This window comes from Nerophis ophidion, linkage group LG20, assembly GCF_033978795.1.
Source record: "Nerophis ophidion isolate RoL-2023_Sa linkage group LG20, RoL_Noph_v1.0, whole genome shotgun sequence".
In the NCBI taxonomy this organism is placed as follows: domain Eukaryota; kingdom Metazoa; phylum Chordata; class Actinopteri; order Syngnathiformes; family Syngnathidae; genus Nerophis; species Nerophis ophidion.
The window spans coordinates 39200212-39221424 of record NC_084630.1 but is presented as its reverse complement, the minus strand read 5'-3'; the positions used below and the strand labels follow the sequence as shown (position 1 = coordinate 39221424).

Below are 21213 nucleotides of genomic sequence, written 5' to 3'. Positions count from 1 at the left end.
CGGGCACTAATGCACCCCCATACCATCACACATGCTGGCTTTTGAACTTTGCGCCTATAACAATCCGAATGGTTATTTTCCTCTTTGTTCTGGAGGACACCACCTCCACAGTTTCCAAATATAATTTGAAATGTGGACTCGTCAGACCACAGAACACTTTTACACTTTGCATCAGTCTATCTTAGATGAGCTCGGGCCCAGCGAAGCCGGCAGCGTTTCTGGGTGTTGTTGATAAATGGGTTTTGCTCTGCATAGTAGAGTTTTAACTTGCACTTGCAGATGTAGCGACCAACTATGGTTACTGACAGTGGTTTTCTGAAGTGTTCCTGAGCCCATGTGGTGATATCCTTTACACACTGATGTTGGTTTTTGATGCAGTACCGCCTGAGGGATCAAAGGTCCGTAATATCATCGCTTACGTGCAGTGATTTCTCCAGATTCTCTGAACTTTTTGATGATTTTACGGACCATAGATGGTAAAATCCCTAAATTCCTTGCAATAGCTCGTTGAGAAATGTTGTTCTAAAACTGTTCGACAATTTGCTTACAATTTGGTGATCTTCGCCCCATCCTTGTTTGTGAATTACTTAGCATTCCGTGCAAGCTGCTTTTATACCCAATCATGGCACCCACCTGTTCCCAATTAGCCTGCACACCTGTGGGATGTTCCAAATAAGTGTTTGATGAGCATTCCTCAACTTTATCAGTATTTATTGCCACCTTTCCCAACTTCTTTGTCACATGTTGCTGGCATCATATTTTAAAGTTAATGATTATTTGCACAAAAAAAATGTTTATCAGTTTGAAAATCAAATATGTTGTCTTTGTAGCATATTCAACTGAATATGGGTTTAAGCACCCGCACTCTTTTTTTTTACGAAAGCCACGCTGTTGTAACACGTGCTGAATGTGGCTTGGTATTGTCTTGCTGAAATAAGCAGGGGCGTCCATGAAAAAGTCGGCGCTTAGATGACAACATATGTTGTTCCAAAACCTGTATGTACCTTTCAGCATTAATGGTGCCTTCACAGATGTGTAAGTTACCCATGCCTTGGGCACTAATGCACCCCCATACCATCACACATGCTGGCTTTTGAACTTTGCGTCGATAACAGTCTGGATGGTTCGCTTCCCCTTTGGTCCGGGATGACACCATGTTGAATATTTCCAAAAACAATTTGAAATGTGGACTCGTCAGACCACAGAACACTTTTCCACTTTGCATCAGTCCATCTTAGATGGCAGCGTTTCTGGATGTTGTTGATAAATGGCTGTCGCTTTGCATAGTAGAGTTTTAACTTGCATTTACAGATGTAGCGACCAACTGTATTTTGTGACAGTGGTTTTCTGAAGTGTTCCTGAGCCCATGTGGTGATATCCTTTTGAGATTGATTTCGGTTTTTAATGCATTGCTGTCTGAGGGATGGAAGGTCACGGTCATTCAATGTTGGTTTCCGGCCATGCTGCTTAAGTGGAGTGATTTTCTCCAGATTCTCTGAACCTTTTGATGATATTATGGAGCGTAGATGTTGAAATCCCTAAATTTCTTGCAATTGCACTTTGAGAAAGGTTGTTCTTAAACTGTTTGACTATTTGCTCACACAGTTGTGGACAAAGGGGTGTACCTCGCCCCATCCTTTCTTGTGAAAGACTGAAAGTTAATTATTTGCACAAAAAAAAATAAAGTTTATGAGTTTGAACATCAAATATGTTGTCTTTGTAGCATATTCAATTGAATATGGGTTGAAAAGGATTTGCAAATCATTGTATTCTGTTTGTATTTACATCTAACACAATTTCCCAACTCATATGGAAACGGGGTTTGTACATCAGGTTGTAATATGCATAGGCAAGATATAGGATTCCTACTTTGGAGAAATACTTTCTTGTGCACCACTCACAGTATTACAAAACCCAAAAGCAGTGAAGTTGGGGTGTAACGGTACGCAAAAATTTCGGTTCGGTACGTACTTCGGTTTAGAGGTCACGGTTCGGTTCATTTTCGGTACAGTAAGAGAACAACAAAATATACATTTTTTGGTTGTTTATTTACCAAATTTGCAAAATCTTCCACCAAAAATATTTTTCTTAGTGGAATATTTGATTTGAAATAATGGGAACCTTGGATAGGTCAATAATTCATAATAACATTGATTTTGATTCACTATTATGTTTAGAGCAACGACAGTTTGAAAGGAAAAAAAGACAGCTTTGTTTTATTAGTCAATGTTGCAACTTTTTCTAAATTACATTTAGCCTTTAAAAGGCCTATTGAAATGAGATGTTCTTATTTAAACGGGGATAGCAGGTCCATTCTATGTGTCATACTTCATCATTTCACCATATTGCCATATTTTTGCTGAAAGGATTTAGTAGAGAACATCCACGATGAAGTTCGCAACTTTTGGTCGCTAATAAAAAAGCCTTGCCTGTACCGGAAATAGCAGACGATGTGCGCGTGACGTCACGGGTTGTGGAGCTCCTCACATCTGAACATTGTTTACAATCATGGCCACCAGCAGCGAGAGCGATTCGGACTGAGAAAGCGACGATTTCCCCATTAATTTGAGAGAGGATGAAACATTTGTGGATGAGGAAAGTTAGAGTGAAGGACTAGAAAAAAAAAAGAAATAAAGATGGCAGTGGGAGCGATTCAGATGTTATTAGACACATTTACAAGGAAAATTCTGGAAAATCCTTTAACTGCTTATTGTATTACTAGTGTTTTAGTGAAATTATATGGTAACTGAATATCGGAGAGGTGTGGCCACGGGTGTGTGGTGACCGCCAGTGTCTCTGAGGGAAGCCACGTTTCTCGATGAGGCAAGCTTTTTCCCCCCTCCACGTTCGGGGGCGGCCGATCGGAGGAGGCAAGAGAGTCCGCGGCTGCCTCTTTGACAGGTGCACAAGGATCGACGCGAGCTATCCGCTCACGTCTACGGTAAGCGCCGACTTATTACCACAATTTTCTCACCGAAACCTGCCGGTTGACATGTGGTAGGGAACCATGTTCGCTGTTCCATAGTAAAGCTTCACCGTCATCTTTCGGGAATGTAAACAATGAAACATTGGCTGTGTTTGTGTTGCTAAAGGCGGCCGCAATACACCGCTTCCCACCAACAGCTTTCTTCTTTGACGTCTCCATTATTAATTAAACAAATTGCAAAAGATTCAGCAACACAGATGTCCAAAATACTGTGGAATTATGCGATAAAAACAGACGACTTATAGCTGGGAACGGTGCGGGAACAAAATGTCCTCTACAATACGTGATGTCACGCGCACACGTCATCACACCGCGTCGTTTCAGCAGGATACTTCCGCGCAAACTTTAAAATTGCAATTTAGTAAACTAAAAAGGCCGTATTGGCATTTGCTGGAATGTTAATATTTCATCATTGATATATAAACTATCAGACTGCGTGGTCGCTAGTAGTGGCTTTCAGTAGGCCTTTAAGCGTTCGTACGCGGAGATGTGGTTCGTACACAGAGGCATATTTGACGCAATACACCGCTTCCCACCTACAGCTTTCTTCTTTGACGTCTCCATTATTCATTGAACAAATTGCAAAAGATTCAGCAACACAGATGTCCAAAATACTGTGGAATTATGCGATAAAAACAGACGACTTATAGCTGGGAACGGTGCGGGAACAAAATGTCCTCTACACTGCGTGACGTCGCGCGCACACGTCATCACACCGCGTCATTTCAGCAGGATTCTTCCGCGCAAACTTTAAAATTGCAATTTAGTAAACTAAAAAGGCCGTATTGGCATTTGCTTGAATGTTAATATTTCATCATTGATATAAGGTTTTACTACTTACGTATAAAATACTACACGGTCTAGCTCCATCCTATCTTGCCGATTGTATTGTACCATATGTCCCGGCAAGAAATCTGCCTTCAAAGGACTCCGGCTTATTAGTGATTCCCAAAGCCCAAAAAAAGTCTGCGGGCTATAGAGCGTTTTCCGTTCGGGCTCCAGTACTCTGGAATGCCCTCCCGGTAACAGTTCGAGATGCTACCTCAGTAGAAGCATTTAAGTGTCACCTTAAAACTCATCTGTATACTCTAGCCTTTAAATAGACCTCCTTTTTAGACCAGTTGATCTGCCGCTTCTTTTCTTTCTCCTATGTCCCCCCCTCCCTTGTGGAGGGGGTCCGGTCCGATGACCATGGATGAAGTACTGGCTGTCCAGAGTCGAGACCCAGGATGGACCGCTCGCCTGTATCGCTGCTGATCCGCCTCCGCTTGAGATGGTTTCCTGTGGACGGGACTCTCGCTGCTGTCTTGGATCCGCTTGAACTGAACTCTCGCGGCTGTGTTGGAGCCACTATGGATTGAACTTTCACAGTATCATGTTGGACCCGCTCGACATCCATTGCTTTCGGTCCCCTAGAGGGAGGGGGTTGCCCACATCTGAGGTCCTCCCCAAGGTTTCTCATAGTCAGCATTGTCACTGGCGTCCCACTGGGTGTGAATTCTCCCTGCCCACTCGGTGTGAGTTTTCCTTGCCCTTTTGTGGGTTCTTCCGAGGATGTTGTAGTCGTAATGGTTTGTGCAGTCCTTTGAGACATTTGTGATTTGGGGCTATATAAATAAACATTGATTGATTGATTGATTGAAACTATCAGACTGCGTGGTGGCTAGTAGTGGCTTTCAGTAGGCCTTTAACAAGCTTGTTTTGCTGACTTAAACTCTACATCTAGTCTGAACAAACTGTACGCAGTGGCTTACATTCTGAATATTGATCTGCAGTGCTCTTTTATAATGGTCGAAGTCCTTGGCAAGCTCGAAACCCTGGTGGTAAAAAGTGAAGACCGTCTGAAAGAAAGCCAGCATCTACAAGAGAGCACAAGGCGGTGAAGACGACACGAAAGAAATGGTTATCACTTTGGAGTAGACTTTCCGCTCCTCACTCACCGGCTCCACGCATTCAAACTTCTTCCTCTCCTGGATCTCTTGCAGCCTGCACACGTAGTCCAGCGACTCCTCCTGGAAGTGCTGCTTCATGGCTTCCACCTGGCCGTCCGCCTGGAGAGAACACACACCAGGCGCAGCGGCATAATCACACACAGATGCCGGCAGGGAGGAACACGGCCATCTTTGGAATACAGTTGAGTGTCTTTGTGGTGAAAGAGAGACAAGCTAGAGGGTCCTCTCCTTTGCATTTTTTATCCATCCATCAAAGGTTGAAATCTGAGAGCAGACTTATTAAAAAAGCATAAATAACGAGCTGGAAGCCGCTGAAAGAGAATGGCGAGAGGAATGAATGACGCTGTGAGGAGAGTCTGAATCATTCAGGCTCTAAACTTGAGTTAGAAAACATAAATACCAGCAAAACTCAAGATGACACATTAAATCAAACTTGGGCCCGCCACTTCTTTTTATTTGGCACTCGAAAGCATGGAAATAATATACAACAATAAAGTACTGCAACTTTTCTTACTAAATGTATTATTTCTTTCTATTTTGGTTAGAAAAAACTAATATATTTACTCCATTTAATCTGAAATTATTTGAATTTAAATATTGTTTAATTATGCAAAAATATATGATCAAACATTCAAACTATTTTTTTTTTTTAAATAGAAATAAATACTAATATAGATTTCAAAGCAAGTTATCCATCAAATTGTAAAAGGAGCAATACGTTGCATGGTTGAATTGTGAAATTTACTGTGGTTTTTAAAGCCTTTTTTTTATAAACGAAAAAAAAAAAAACAGTACAGCTCGGTTGGTAGAGTGGCCGTGCCAGCAACTTGAGGGTTGCAGGTTCGATCCCCGCTTCCGCCATCCTAGTCACTGGTGTTGTGTCCTTGGGCAAGACACTTTACCCACCTGCTCCCAGTGCCCGCTTTAAATGTAACTTAGATATTGGGTTTCACTATGTAAAATGCTTTGAGTCACTAGAGAAAAAGCGCTATACAAATATAATTCAATTCAGTACTTTTTTACAGTGATAAACTGTGCTGCCGTTTTGGCATTTACAGTAATAAAGGGGTGTCCAAAGTGCGGCCCGCAGCTAATTGTTTACCGACCCGCCACACATTCTGCAAAAATTGCAAAATTGATAGTATTGCAAAAATAAAAATAAAACATTTTTAAAAAAGTGGAATGAGGTGAAATCTAATGAGAAAAAGTGGCAATGTAGAAGCATTTAAGTCTCACCTTAAAACTCATTTGTATACTCTAGCCTTTAAATAGACTCCCTTTTTAGACCAGTTGATCTGCCGTTTCTTTTCTTTTTCTTCTATGTCCCACTCTCCCTTGTGGAGGGGGTCCGGTCCGATCCGATCCGGTGGGCATGTACTGCTTGCCTGTGTATCGGCTGGGGACATCTCTGCGCTGCTGATCCGCCTCCGCTTGGGATGGTTTCCTGCTGGCTCCGCTGTGAACGGGACTCTCGCTGCTGTGTTGGATCCGCTTTGGACTGGACTCTCGCGACTGTGTTGGATCCATTGTGGATTGCACTTTCACAGTATCATGTTAGACCCGCTTGACATCCATTGCTTTCCTCCTCTCCAAGGTTCTCATAGTCATCATTGTCACCGATGTCCCACTGGGTGTGAGTTTTACCGAGGATGTCGTGGTGGTCTGTGCAGCCCTTTGAGACACTAGTGATTTAGGGCTATATAAGTAAACATTGATTGATTGATTGATTGACAATGTTGACACAAAGCTGCCATGCAGGCAGTTTTTTTTTCCCTTTTGTCTTAATTTTCTTTTTTTTCCCATTGCTAAAAAAAAAGAAAAAAAAGGACAACAAAATCTATGTTATAAAGAATTATTACTTAAAAACTATCACTTCAAAATGTTTTATGTGGAAAAAATATTGCATAAGTTGTATGGTTGCCATATAAAAACATCAAAGTTTTGGCAAAAGAGCATAAAACAAACAAAATAATAGTTCAAACTTAAAATCGACAGATATATCGGAAGTTGATCTTGAAATTTAAGTGTTAAAAATAAAAAAATATATAAATGAAAATGTATCACTTTATGAGTGGGGAACCTTTCGGATCTCAAATATATTTAGTAGGATTTTATTTAACTTTTCACTGTGATTACTCAAAAATATGAAATAATTAAAATCAATGGTGTCCTGCATTATTGATCTTTGAGGGCTTTAATTGCTAAATAAAGGAACTCTCCTTAAGGAATCAATAAAGTACTATCCATCTATCTAAATACTGCATATTTCAGTTTTACTATAAAAAAACAAAGTTGTCTTTGACGGAAAAGGCATAAAACCTTATTTGTTTTACGTTAGATCAACCTCAAGTTGATATAGAGATTTACTGCAAGCATTAAATTAAAAAAAAAAATAATAATTTGCCTCTTTTTTAACATTTTAGTGACTGGGACCCTCTATGCTCCCAAGGAGCCCTAAGGATTAAAAAAAAAATCCATATATTTTGTTATCAAAATGGCCCCCGCATGCTTAAATTTGTCTGTGTGTGGCCCTCTGTGGAAAAAGTTTGGACACCCCTGCAGAAATACATGGAAAAATGTATTTGAAACTGGCAGCTCAGGTGCCAACATTTTACTGTAAAATTGTATTTTTTTAAATTTACAGTAAAAAAAAAACAACTAATGTAAATTTTACAGTAAAACTCTGGCAACTGAGCAGACTTTTTTTTTTACCATAAAAACAGCAGTAGTGTTTTTCCAATTACAATTAAATACACTACATTTTGAGGTGAAAATATTGTAACTTACCATAATTTCCTTACATTTAATTTTTTTTTTTTAAATCTACGAATAAAATGCATTTAAAAAAATGGTGTAATAATAGTATAGATTCCCAATGAAGCCTTAGCTTGACGCTCCTCTACTTCCTCCTGCTGCTGTGCTTGTTGAGACAACAACAAACAAAACACCAGACGATCCTCTTCGTTTTATATCGATTACTTAACATAATCCTTCAAATACGTAAAACAACAACGATGTGGGAACAAATGAATGGCAAAATGAAGCTAGTTTGTTACTGTAACAAAGGGTTAAAAAAAGAAAGATTAAGAAAAAGTAAGAGTGAGGTCAAAAAACTGTGTGGCTCGATTCCACCGCACCTGGCTCTCATTACCCATAACACCTTGCGTCCAAGAACCATCTTACCACACAGATCCTTCCGCCATATATGCAATTAAAACAGTTACGTCATCAAAATATTTAGACAAATGTACAAACCCTGTTTCCATATGAGTTAGGAAATTGTGTTCGATGTAAATATAAACGGAATACAATGATTTGCAAATCCTTTCCAACCCATATTCAGTTGAATATGCTACAAAGACAACATATTTGATGTTCAAACTCATAAACTTTATTTTTTATTTTTTGCAAATAATAATTAACTTAGAATTTCATGGCTGCAACACGTGACAAAGTAGTTGGGAAAGGGCATGTTCACCACTGTGTTACATCACCTTTTCTTTTAACAACACTCAATAAACGTTTGGGAACTGAATAAACTAATTGTTGAAGCTTTGAAAGTGGAATTCTTTCCCATTCTTGTTTTATGTAGAGCTTCAGTCCTTCAACTGTCCAGGGTCTCCGCTGTCGTATTTTACGCTTCATAATGCGCCACAAATTTTCCATGGGAGACAGGTCTGGATTTCAGGCGGGCCAGGAAAGTACCCGCACACTTTTTTTACGAAGCCACGCTGTTGTAACACGTGCTGAATGTGGCTTGGCATTGTCTTGCTGAAATAAGCGGGGGCGTCCATGAAAAAGACAGTGCTTAGATGGCAACATGTTGTTCCTAAACCTGTATGCACCTTTCAGCATTAATGGTGCCTTCACAGATGTGTAAGTAACCCATGCCTTGGGCACTAATGCACCCCCATACCATCACACATGCTGGCTTTTGAACTTTGCGTCGATAAGAGTCTGGATGGTTCGCTTCCCCTTTGGTCCGGACGACACGATGTTGAATATTTCCAAAAACAATTTGAAATGTGGACTCGTCAGACGACACTTTTCCAATTTGCATCAGTGTATTTTAGGTAAACTCGGGCCGAGAGAAGACGGCAGCGTTTCTGGATGTTGTTGATAAATGGCTTTCAGTTTGCATAGTAGAGCTTTAACTTGCACTTACAGATGTAGCGACCAACTGTATTTAGTGACAGTGGTTTTCTGAAGTGTTCCTGAGCCCATGTGGTGATGTCCTTTAGACATTGATGTCGGTTTTTGATACAGTGCCGTCTGAAGGATCGAAGGTCACGGTCATTCAATGTTGGTTTCCGGCCATGCCGCTTACGTGGAGTGATTTCTCCAGATTCTCTGAACCTTTTGATGATATTATGGAGCGTAGATGTTGAAATCCCTAAATTTCTTGCAATTGCACTTTGAGAAAGGTTGTTCTTAAACTGTTTGACTATTTGCTCACGCAGTTGTGGACAAAGGGGTGTACCTCGCCCCATCCTTTCTTGTGAAAGACTGAGCATTTTTTGGGAAGCTGTTTTTATAGCCAATCATGGCACCCACCTGTTCCCAATTAGCCTGCACACCTGTGGGATGTTCCAAATAAGTGTTTGATGAGCATTCCTCAACTTTATCAGTATTTACTGCTGCCTTTCCCAACTTCTTTGTCACGTGTTGCTGGCATCAAATTCTAAAGTTAAAGATTATTTGCAAAAAAAAAAATGTTTATGAGTTTGAACATCAAATATGTTGTCTTTGTAGCATATTCAACTGAATATGGGTTGAAAAGGATTTGCAAATCATTGTATTCTGTTTATATTTACATCTAATACAATTTCCCAACTCATATGGAAACGGGGTTTGTAAATAGTCCCCTTTTGGCTGAGTAAACATAAAGCACCTTCCATAAAATGTAGATTAACTTAAACAGCATTTAGCCTCCTATAAATAGTATCCACTATTAGAAGCGGCCCTCTGGGGGCAAACATAACTGCCGTGTGGCCCTCAGTGAAAACCACTTAGACGCCTCTGCACTAAATAAAAGCCCCCCCCCGTGTCATCTTCTCATCAGCTACCATAAATATCAGTCCCTGCGATAGTGTTTATGCCTCTGCAGCTGGAGGATATCACTACAGCGTAATCACCATCATTAAGTCACTTATGATGAGTATGAGAGTGAGGACTATCATCAGCAGCAGGACAAAAGTCTTTACACTTTTAATGCAAGAGTTAAATCCGGTAGAAATTGCGTGTAAATGCCCCAATCAGTGCTGTAACTGACTTTAAAATAATTAATGTAGAAAAAAGCTTGGGTGTAGAGTAGGAACGGTTGGAATATTGAAGAATGCTAGTGGAATATAGAAGGATAGAAATTGTTTGACTGGGGAATGGTTGGAATAAAGAAATACTTCCATAGTAGAAATTATTTGAATGTTTCCATATTTAAATCATTTGAATGTTGTAGATCGGAAACTAGAATTGATCAATGTAGTAGTTGGAATCAAACTACATGACTCAAGGATGTAAAATTGCCCAAAAAAAGCTTCAAGGGGAACATTATCACCAAACCTATGTAAGCATCAATATATACCTTGATGGTGCAGAAAAAAGACCATCTATTTTTTAACCGATTTCCGAACTCTAAATGGGTGAATTTTGGCGAATTAAACGCCTTTCTGTTTATCGCTCTGGAGGCGATGACGTCAGAATGTGACGTCGCCGAGGTAACACACCCGCCATTTTCATTTTCAACATTACAAACACCGGGTCTCAGCTCTGTTATTTTCTGTTTTTTTGACTATTTTTTGGAACCTTGGAGACATCATGCCTGGTCGGTGTGTTGTCGGAGGTTGTAACAACACTAACAGGGAGGGATTCAAGTTGCACCACTGGCCCCAAGATGCCAAAGTGTCTGCCGCCAGACCCCCATTGAATGTGCGGGAGTGTCTCCACATTTGACCGGCGATGCTAAGGCAGACATGGCACAGAGATGTATGGATAACCTGCAGATGCATTTGCAACGATAGTCAACGAAATCACAAAGGTCAGTTTTGTTGATGTTGACTGCCAGCTAATCGATGCTAACATGCTATCTACCGGCGGTGCTAAAGCAGACATGGTACAGAGATGTATGGATAACCTGCAGATGCATTTGCAACGATAGTCAACGAAATCACAAAGGTCAGTTTTGTTGATGTTGACTGCCAGCTAATCGATGCTAACATGCTATCTACCGGCGGTGCTAAAGCAGACATGGTACAGAGATGTATGGATAACCTGTAGATGCATTTGCAACGATAGTCAACGAAATCACAAAGGTCAGTTTTGTTGATGTTGACTGCCAGCTAATCGATGCTAACATGCTATCTACCGGCGGTGCTAAAGCAGACATGGCACAGAGATGTATGGATAACCTGCAGATGCATTTGCAACTATATTACGTTTCCTTCCACCCACATTTAATGCGAAACAAACACTTACCAATCGACGGATTTAAGTTGCTCCAGTGTCAAAAGATGCCAAAGTCCTGATCGTATGGTCCGCACATTTTACCGGCGATGCTAACGCAGCTATTCGGCCATGCTATGGCTATGAATAGCGTCAATAGCTATTCGCGCAATAGCTTCAGTTTCTTCTTCAATATTTTCATACTCCAACCATCTGTTTCAATACATGTTGAATCGCTTAAGTCGCTGAAATCCGAGTTTGAATCCGAGCTAATGTCGCTATATCTTGCTGTGGTATTCCCATTGTTTGTTTACATTGGCAGCACTGTGTGACGTCACAGGGAAATGGCCAGTGTCTTCGTAGAGAGCGAAAATAAGGCACTTTAAAGCTTTATTTAGGGATATTCCGAGACCGGTAAAATTCTGAAAAAAACTTCAAAAAATACAACAAGCCACTGGGAACTGATTTTTATTGTTTTTAACCCTTTTGAAATTGTGATAATGTTCCCCTTTCATGGTTTTAGTCCAGTGGTTCTTAACCTTGTTCGAGGTACCGAACACCACTAGATTCATACTCGCATTCACAGAACCCTTCTTAAGTGAAAAATAAAATGTTTTGGTTATTTTCAAATTCAAGATAAAGTTATGTTGTTTTACTGGTGCACAAAATGAAACGTGCATGAACATCACCGAGTTCAAAGAACAAAACCAACACAGTGCATGAACTCACAACAAATGACACACCCGCAAATCGGTCTGACTTCTGCTGTTGCCGTATCCGTAATATGCAGATAGGGAGAAGTTTTTATTTACACGATGAGTCGGGTGTGTCTTGACCTCTGCGGCGAAGCCCTGAGGCCGATTCACCGAACCCTTAGGGTTCGATCGAACCCAGGTTAAGAACCACTGTTTTAGTCCCTTCGGGGATTCAAACTTGCATCACCGGGGATGGAAGCCTTTGATTGATTGATTGATTGAAACTATTATTAGTAGATTTCACAGTACAGTACATATTCCGTACAATTGACCACTAAATGGTAACACCCCAATAAGTTTTTCAACGTGTTTAAGTCGTGGTCCACGTTAATCAATTCATGGTACAAATATATACTATCAGCATAATACAGTCATCATACAAGTCAGAGTCATTGAATTATTTACATTATTTACAATCCGGGGGATGGGATGTGGTGGTTGTGGGGGGGGGGGGGGGGGGGGGGGGTTTGGTAGAAATCGATACTTCAGTCATCAACAATTGCATGGTCAGAGAAATGGACATTGAAACAGTGTAGGTCTGACTTGGTAGGATATGTACAGCCAGCAGAGAACATAGTGAGGTCAGAAAGCATAAGAAAAAGTATATACATTAGATTATTTACAATCCGGGGAGGTGGGATGTGAATGGAGGAGGGTGTTAGTAAATGGGTTGAAGTTGCCTGGAGGTGTTGTTTTAGTGCGCTTTTAAAGGAGGACAGAGATGCACTTTCTTTAACACCTGTTGGGAGTGCATTCCACATTGATGTGGCATAGAAGGAGAATAAGTTAAGACCTTTGTTAAATCGGAATCTGGGTTTAACGTGGTTTGTGGAGCTCCCCCTGGTGTTGTGGTTATGGCGGTCATTTACGTTCTGGAAGTAATTTGACATGTACTTCGGTATCAGGGAGGTGTAGCAGATTTTATAGACTAGGCTCAGTGCAAGTTGTTTTACTCTGTCCTCCACCCTGAGCCAGCCCACTTTGGAGAAGTGGGTTGGAGTGAGGTGTGATCTGGGGTGGAGGTCTAGAAGTAACCTGACAAGCTTGTTCTGGGATGTTTGGAGTCTAGATTTGAGGATTTTGGAGGTGCAAGCGTAGTAGAAAAAGGGTTGAACAAAAGTTCCTGCTAGAATCTTCATGGTGCTTTTGTTGACCAGAGAGATTCTGTAGAGAAATGTTGTTCTTTGGTTGACCTTTTTGAATACTTTGGTTGCCATTTTATCACAGGAAAGATTAGCGATTGAGATCATTATCCATGCGTTTGTTACGTCTCGTCTCGATTACTGTAACGTATTATGTTCGGGTCTCCCCATGTCTAGCATTAAAAGATTACAGTTGGTACAAAATGCGGCTGCTAGACTTTTGACAAGAACAAGAAAGTTTGATCATATTACGCCCATACTGTATATACCTTTATATACATACATATATACCTATACTGTATATACCTTTATATACATATATACATACATATATACCTGTACTGGCTCACCTGCACTGGCTTCCTGTGCACTTAAGATGTGACTTTAAGGTTTTACTACTTACGTATAAAATACTACACGGTCTAGCTCCATCCTATCTTGCCGATTGTATTGTACCATATGTCCCGGCAAGAAATCTGCCTTCAAAGGACTCCGGCTCATTAGTGATTCCCAAAGCCCAAAAAAAGTCTGCGGGCTTTAAAGCGTTTTCTATTGGGGCTCCAGTACTCTGGTATGCCCTCCCGGTAACAGTTCGAGATGCCACCTCAGTAGAAGCATTTAAGTCTCACCTTAAAACTCATCTGTATACTCTAGCCTTTAAATAGACTCCCTTTTTAGACCAGTTGATCTACCGTTTATTTTCTTTTACTACCATATCTCCCCCTCTCCCTTGTGGAGGGGGTCCGGTCCGGTGGCCATGGATAAAGTACTGGCTGTCCAGAGTCGGGACCCAGGATGGACCACTCGTCCAGAGTCGGGACCCAGGATGGACTGCTCGTCCAGAGTCGGGACCCAGGATGGACCGCTCGTCCAGAGTCGGGACCCAGGATGGACCGCTCGTCCAGAGTCGGGACCCAGGATGGACTGCTCGTCCAGAGTCGGGACCCAGGATGGACCGCTCGTCCAGAGTCGGGACCCAGGATGGACTGCTCGTCCAGAGTCGGGACCCAGGATGGACCGCTCGTCCAGAGTCGGGACCCAGGATGGACTGCTCGTCCAGAGTCGGGACCCAGGATGAACCACTCGTACAGAGTCGGGACCCAGGATGGACCGCTCGCCTACGTATCGGTTGGAGACATCTCTGCGCTGCTGATCCGCCTCCGGGACGGTTTCCTGCTGGCTCCACTTTGGACGGGACTCTCGCTACTAAATTGGATCCACTTTGGACTGGACTTTCACGGTTATGTTAGATCCACTATGGATTGCATCTAACAATATCATGTTAGATCCGCTCAACATATGCGGTCCTCTCCAAGGTTTCTCAGTCACTGTCACAGACGTGCCACTGAGGTGAGTTTTTCCTTGCCCTTAAGAGGATGCCGTTGTGGTTTGTGGAGCCTTTTGAGACACTTGTGATTTAGGGCTGTATAAAAAAACATTGATTAATTGATTAGCTTCTAGAATGGAACTAAGGTAGGTGACCTCATCCTTCCTGGTGATAACAATGTCACCCACTTTTTTAGTGAAGTCACTGACTTTAAGAAGGTTGATGTGGGACCCAAATAGGATGGATTCCGTTTTACCTAAGTGTATGGATAGCTTGTTGTCAGCGAGCCAGGTGCAAATATTGAGGAGTTCAGCACTGAGGATTTGTTCCACCTGTGACTTGTCCTTGCCGGATACCAGCAGGGCCGAGTCATCCGCAAACAGGAACAATTCACAGTGGCATGCTGATGGCATGTCATTTACCTATATTAGGAACAGTAAAGGTCAATCAATCAATCAATCAATCAATGTTTATTTATATAGCCCCAAATCACAAATGTCTCAAAGGACTGCACAAATCATTACGACTACAACATCCTCGGAAGAACCCACAAAAGGGCAAGGAAAACTCACACCCAGTGGGCAGGGAGAATTCACATCCAGTGGGACGCCAGTGACAATGCTGACTATGAGAAACCTTGGAGAGGACCTCAGATGTGGGCAACCCCCCCCTCTAGGGGACCGAAAGCAATGGATGTCGAGCGGGTCTAACATGATACTGTGAAAGTTCAATCCATAGTGGCTCCAAGACAGCAGCGAGAGTCCCGTCCACAGGAAACCATCTCAAGCGGATCAGCAGCGTAGAGATGTCCCCAACCGATACAGGCGAGCGGTCCATCCTGGGTCTCGACTCTGGACAGCCAGTACATCATCCATGGTCATCGGACCGGACCCCCTCCACAAGGGAGGGGGGGACATAGGAGAAAGAAAAGAAGCGGCAGATCAACTGGTCTAAAAAGGAGGTCTATTTAAAGGCTAGAGTATACAGATGAGTTTTAAGGTGAGACTTAAATGCTTCTACTGAGGTAGCATCTCGAACTGTTACCGGGAGGGCATTCCAGAGTACTGGAGCCCGATCGGAAAACGCTCTATAGCCCGCAGACTTTTTTTGGGCTCTAGGAATCACTAATAAGCCGGAGTCTTTTGAACGCAGATTTCTTGCCGGGACATACGGTACAATACAATCGGCAAGATAGGCTGGAGCTAGACCGTGTAGTATTTTATACGTAAGTCCTAGTATACTGCCTTGGGGGACTCCACAGCTTACTGAGAGGGGGGGGGGACATGGTGCTGTTCACCTCTACCACCTGTTTCCTCCCCTCCAAGTAAGATTGCATCCAGCTTGATGAGGTTTCGTCGAATCCGATTGCTCGGAGCTTATCCAACAGTATAGCGTGGTTAACGGTGTCAAAGGCCTTCTGAAGGTCCAGCATGACCATGCCGCAGTATTTATAATGTCCAGCATGTCCAGTATCTGCCTCGGTCCACCTCATGTTTGATTTGGTCGCTCAGATAGAGAAGGCATGTGTCAGTGGAGTGCTTAGTTCTGAAGCCGGATTGGAATTTTTACATGAGTTTTTTAGTAGCAACGTAACAATCGACCTGTTCATAAACAATTTTTCCATTACTTTCAAAATGGAACTGAGAATAAACACAGGTTGCTAGTTACCAGCTTCTAATTTGCTTAAATGGGTTGTACTTGTATAGCGCTTTTCTACCTTCAAGGTACTCAAAGCGCTTTGACACTACTTCCACATTCACACACACATTCACACACTGATGGAGGGAGCTGCCATGCAAGGCGCCAACCAGCACCCATCAGGAGCAAGGGTGAAGTGTCTTGCTCAGGACACAACGGACGTGACGAGGTTGGTACTAGGTGGGAATTGAACCAGGGACCCTCGGGTTGCGTACGGCCACTCTCCCCACTGCGCCACGCCGTCCCTTTTTAAAAAGGGTAGTTACTCTTGCTATGTCCTGAAAGTGCTTAACGTTTTGACGTTTGAACGTGTGACCGAAAAACGGTGCAAAAGAGGAAAAGGAATAAGAAAAATAAACAGATGAAAATCAGTGTGGTATGAGAATGCCTTTTGGCAATCACACAATTAAGAGATCTTGATGAGGGTTTCCTCAACTTTGGGGGGGAAAAAAGTGCTTATTTGGGACTGGCAGTCAAAGCAACTAACCCTCAACAAAACCCCAGACAGGGGCAAGAGTAATAAACACAACAGTCTTTCTCATACGCTCATTTATACAAATGTAACAACCTGCCTTAGAAACAGTTTGTAGCAGGACTGTCTGTGAATGTTTGTTATTATTAATCTTTACAGCCAGTGGACCGTATGTATAACAACGCTACTTCTTAACAGTTCATATGCAGCAGGAGGGTTGCAAACTCATGGAGAGAATGCCAAGAGTGTGCAAAGCGGTAATCTGAGCAAAGGGTGGCTTTTTTGAAGAAACTAAAATATAAAACATGTTTTCAGTTATTTCACCTATTTTTCTTAAAGGGGAAAATTATCACAATTTCCAAAGGGTTAAAAACACTAAAAATCAGTTCCCAGTGGCTTGTTGTATTTTTTGAAGTTTTTAAAAAAATGTTACCGGTCCCGGAATATCCCTAAATAAAGCTTTAAAGTGCCTTATTTTCGCTATCTTCAAAACCACTATCCATTTCCCTGTGACGTCACACAGTGCTGCCAATGTAAACAAACAATGGGAATACCACAGCAAGATATAGCGACATTAGCTCGGATTCAAACTCGGATTTCAGCGGCTTAAGCGATTCAACAGATTACGCATGTATTGAAACAGATGGTCGGAGTATGGAGGCAGATAGCGAAAACGAAATTGAAGCTATTGAGCGAATAGCTATTGACGCTATTCGGCCATAGCGTGGGTGTACCAAATGAAGTGGCCCATAGCATGGCTGCCTTATTAGCATCGCCGGTAAAATGTGCGGGAAAAAAACGATCAGGACTTTCGCATCTTGTGACACTGGAGCAACTTAAAACCGTCGATTGGTAAGTGTTTGTTTCGCATTAGATGTGGGTATCTAGTTTCAAATGTACATACAGCTAGCGTAAATAGCATGTTAGCATCGATTAGCTGGCAGTGATGCCGTGACCAAATATGTCTGATTAGCACATAAGTCAACAACATCAACAAAACTCACCTTTGTGATTTCGTTGACTTAATGGTTGCAAATGCATCTGCAGGTTATCCACACATCTCTGTGCCATGTCTGTCTTAGCATCGCCGGTCAAATGTGAAGACACTCTGGTACATTCAATGGGGGTCTGGCGGCAGATTTCTTGCCAGTGGTGCAACTTGAATCCCTCCCTGTTAGTGTTGTTACACCCTCCGACAACACACCCACGAGGCATGATGTCTCCAAGGTTCCAAAAAATTGTCGAAATAACGGAAAATATCAGAGCGGAGACCCGGTGTTTGTAAAGTGACAATGAAAATGGCGGGTGTGTTACCTCGGTGACGTCACGTTCTGACGTCTTGGCTAAAAGAGCGATAAACAGAAAGGTGTTTAACTTGCCAAAATTCACCCATTTAGAGTTTGGAAATCGGTTAAAAAAATACATGGTCTTTTTTCTGCAACATCAAGGTATATATTGACGCTTACGTAGGTTTGGTGATAATGTTCCCCTTTAAGTACGTAACTCCACATGTGTTCTTTCATAGTCTTAAATGCCTTCAGTGACCGTTTATAAAGTAAATAGTCATGAAAATAAAGAAAACACATTGAATGACAAGGTGTATGCAAACTTTTGTCCTGTACTGTATATTACAAAAGTGTCTTGCTACTGATAAACAGAACTCTCTTATCACTTGAGGCGTCTCACTGATCTGCCTGGTTGGTAGGACCAGGGCCGCCTCCGTCTAGGTCAGGGGTAGGGAACCTATGGCTCGGGAGCCAGATGTGGCTCTTTTGATGATTGCATCCGGCTCTCAGGTAAATTTGAGCTGACTCTGCTTAACACGATAAATAATGAATAATTCCACTTGTAATCAGTGTTAAAAATGATGTTCAAAATATAAAACATCCTGGAGCATTTTTAATCCATCCATCCGTTTTCTACCGCACCTGTTCAAGAAGCTGCATTGATGGTAAGAAGTTACTTATTTATTATTGGTTAGTGTGGGGCTTGCCATCCTGGGGGTTCTTCAGACCACCAACAAACGACATGAGAGCCTGTTTCAGGGTTACAGTATTGTTTCATTTTTCAATAAGTCTCTCAGTTGCTTTCCAGCAATTGTCTTTTTCAATTTCGTTTTGGCTCGCGCTCTGGCTCCTGCACCGACCCCGTCTCTCCTCCTGGCTGCTGCTTATAACATAGCGACAGGTGATTAGGTAACAAGGCCCAGGTGGGCCGTCTAAACACCGGTCGCTGATTTCGAGGGCGGTCCTGGCAACACCCTGCTTCGTTGCAGGCCCTCAGGCCACGCCCCCTCCACAGTTAGCTTCAGAATAACAATGTTATTACAAAGAATAAGAGACCTATTATACTCTAAATATGTTGGTCTTACTTAAAAATGCACGCGTTTAGTTGTGTTCAGGGTTAAACAAATATTTTGCGGCTCTTACGGAAATACATTTTAAAATATTTGGCTTCTTGGCTCTCTCAGCCAAAAAGGTTCCCGACCCCTGGTCTAGGTACTCCAAATCTCCAAGCGGGACTTTTGTCTTTTCCGTTGGAGAGCACTCCGTCCCAGTGTGGAGTAGAAGCCCGCTCACCAAGAAAGTAGACGTCGTCATCAACGGTGCCCTCACTATTGTGACTGACTGTCCGAGGTCCACCCCGATATTCTACCCAGCACCTAGAGATGTCCGATAATGGCTTTTTTGCCGATATTCCGATATTGTCCAACTCTTAATTACCCATTCCGATATCAACCGATACAGATATATACAGTGGTGGAATGAACACATTATGATGCCTCATTTTGTTGTGATGCCCCGCTGGATGCATTAAACAATGTAACAAGGTTCTCCAAAATAAATCAACTCAAATTTATTGAAAAAAATGCCAACATGGCACTGCCATATTTATTATTGAAGTCACAAAGTGCATTCTTTTTTTTAACATGCCTCAAAACAGCAGCTTGGAATTTGGGACATGCTCTCCCTGAGAGCGCATGAGGAGGTTGGGGTGGGCGGGGTTAAGGGGTGTGTATTGTCACGTACTGGAAGAGTTAGTGCTGCCAGGGGTTCTGGGCTTTCGTTCTGTTGTGTTTATGTTGTGTTACGGTGCGGATGTTCTCCCGAAATGTGTTTGTCGTTCCTGTTTGGTGTGGGTTCACAGTGTGGCGCATATTTGTAACAGTGTTAAAGTTGTTTATAGAAGCCAAATGCAACATGTGGCCGGGCTGGCATGCTGTTTTTTGTTCAAGGTTGGAGAGGATGCTGAAGGCACAGTGCCTCCACGGTGTCGCCTTGATATTTTTGTTCGGGGCAAAGGTTGATTGGCAACACTAAATGGTCCCTAGTGTGTGAATGTGAGTGTGAATGTTGTCTGTCTATCTGTGTTGGCCCTGCGATGAGGTGGCGACTTGTCCAGGGTGTACCCCGCCTTCCGCCCGATTGTAGCTGAGATAGGCGCCAGCGCCCCCCGCGGACCCGAACGGGAATAAGCGGCAGAAAATGGATGGATGGATGGATGGAAATTCGAAAGGATGATTACCCCTGGAGGTGCACTGAAAATTGTGAGTCTCTCGGAAGAATCAAAGGTGTACAAACTTGGCTAAAAAACGTTGCGTCCTGGAAGAGTTAGCGCTGCAAGGGGTTCTGGGTATTTGTTCTGTTGTGTTAATGTTGCGTTACGGTGCGGATGTTCTCCCAAAATGTGTTTGTCATTCCTGTTTGATGTGGGTTCACCATGTGGCGCATATTTGTATCAGTGTTAAAGTTGTTTATACGGCCACCCTCAGTGTGACTTGTATGGCTGTTGACCAAGTATGCCTTGCATTTACTTGTGTGCGTGAAAAGCCGTAGATATCATGTGACTGGGCCGGCAGGAAAAGGTAGTGCCTTTAAGGTTTATTGGCGCTCTGTACTTCTCCCTACAGACGTGCACACACCGGCGTTTTAAAAAGTCATAAACTTTACTTTTTTGAAACCGATAATGTTCGATATTACATTTTATAGATTTTATCTGCAGTCCGATATTATCGGACATCTCTACTAGCCACCTGGGCATGAATGGCCCCAGCTGGTCTGTGGCGGAAGACAGCTACTCTCGCCCTGGCAAGAAAAGGCAAACACCACCATTGGCACATCCTGTTTGCCACGACAACAGAGCTGCATCACGCTGTGCAATACATGATTTTTTTCTTGCTCCGTGGGGCAGTATGATTGCACCCTGTAATTAAATGTGAAGCAACTTTGTGACGATATGTTCATGTGAGCCACGTTCCCCCTGTTCTGTGTGGTTTACGAGGTTGAGAAGCACATTGTACAAACCCCGTTTCCATATGAGTTGGGAAATTGTGTTCGATGTAAATATAAACAGAATACAATGATTTGCAAATCCTTTTCAAGCCATATTCAGTTGAATATGCTACAAAGACAACATATTTGATGGTCAAACTCAAACTATTTT

The 21213-nt window shown here is 42.4% G+C and overlaps 1 protein-coding gene across 3 annotated transcripts in view; it reads right to left on the bottom strand.

The window, feature by feature from the left end:
* The window catches only part of arhgap10 (Rho GTPase activating protein 10), a 230487-nt gene that overhangs the window by 117286 nt on the left and 91988 nt on the right, over window positions 1-21213 (bottom strand). For all 3 annotated transcript variants that reach the window (XM_061881211.1, XM_061881214.1, XM_061881213.1), the window contains exons 6-7: window positions 4927-5037; window positions 4741-4845 (exon numbers count right to left, since the gene is read on the bottom strand). In XM_061881211.1, coding sequence (XP_061737195.1) covers window positions 4741-4845; window positions 4927-5037 — 216 coding nt within the window. The remainder of the gene's footprint in view (window positions 1-4740; window positions 4846-4926; window positions 5038-21213) is intronic.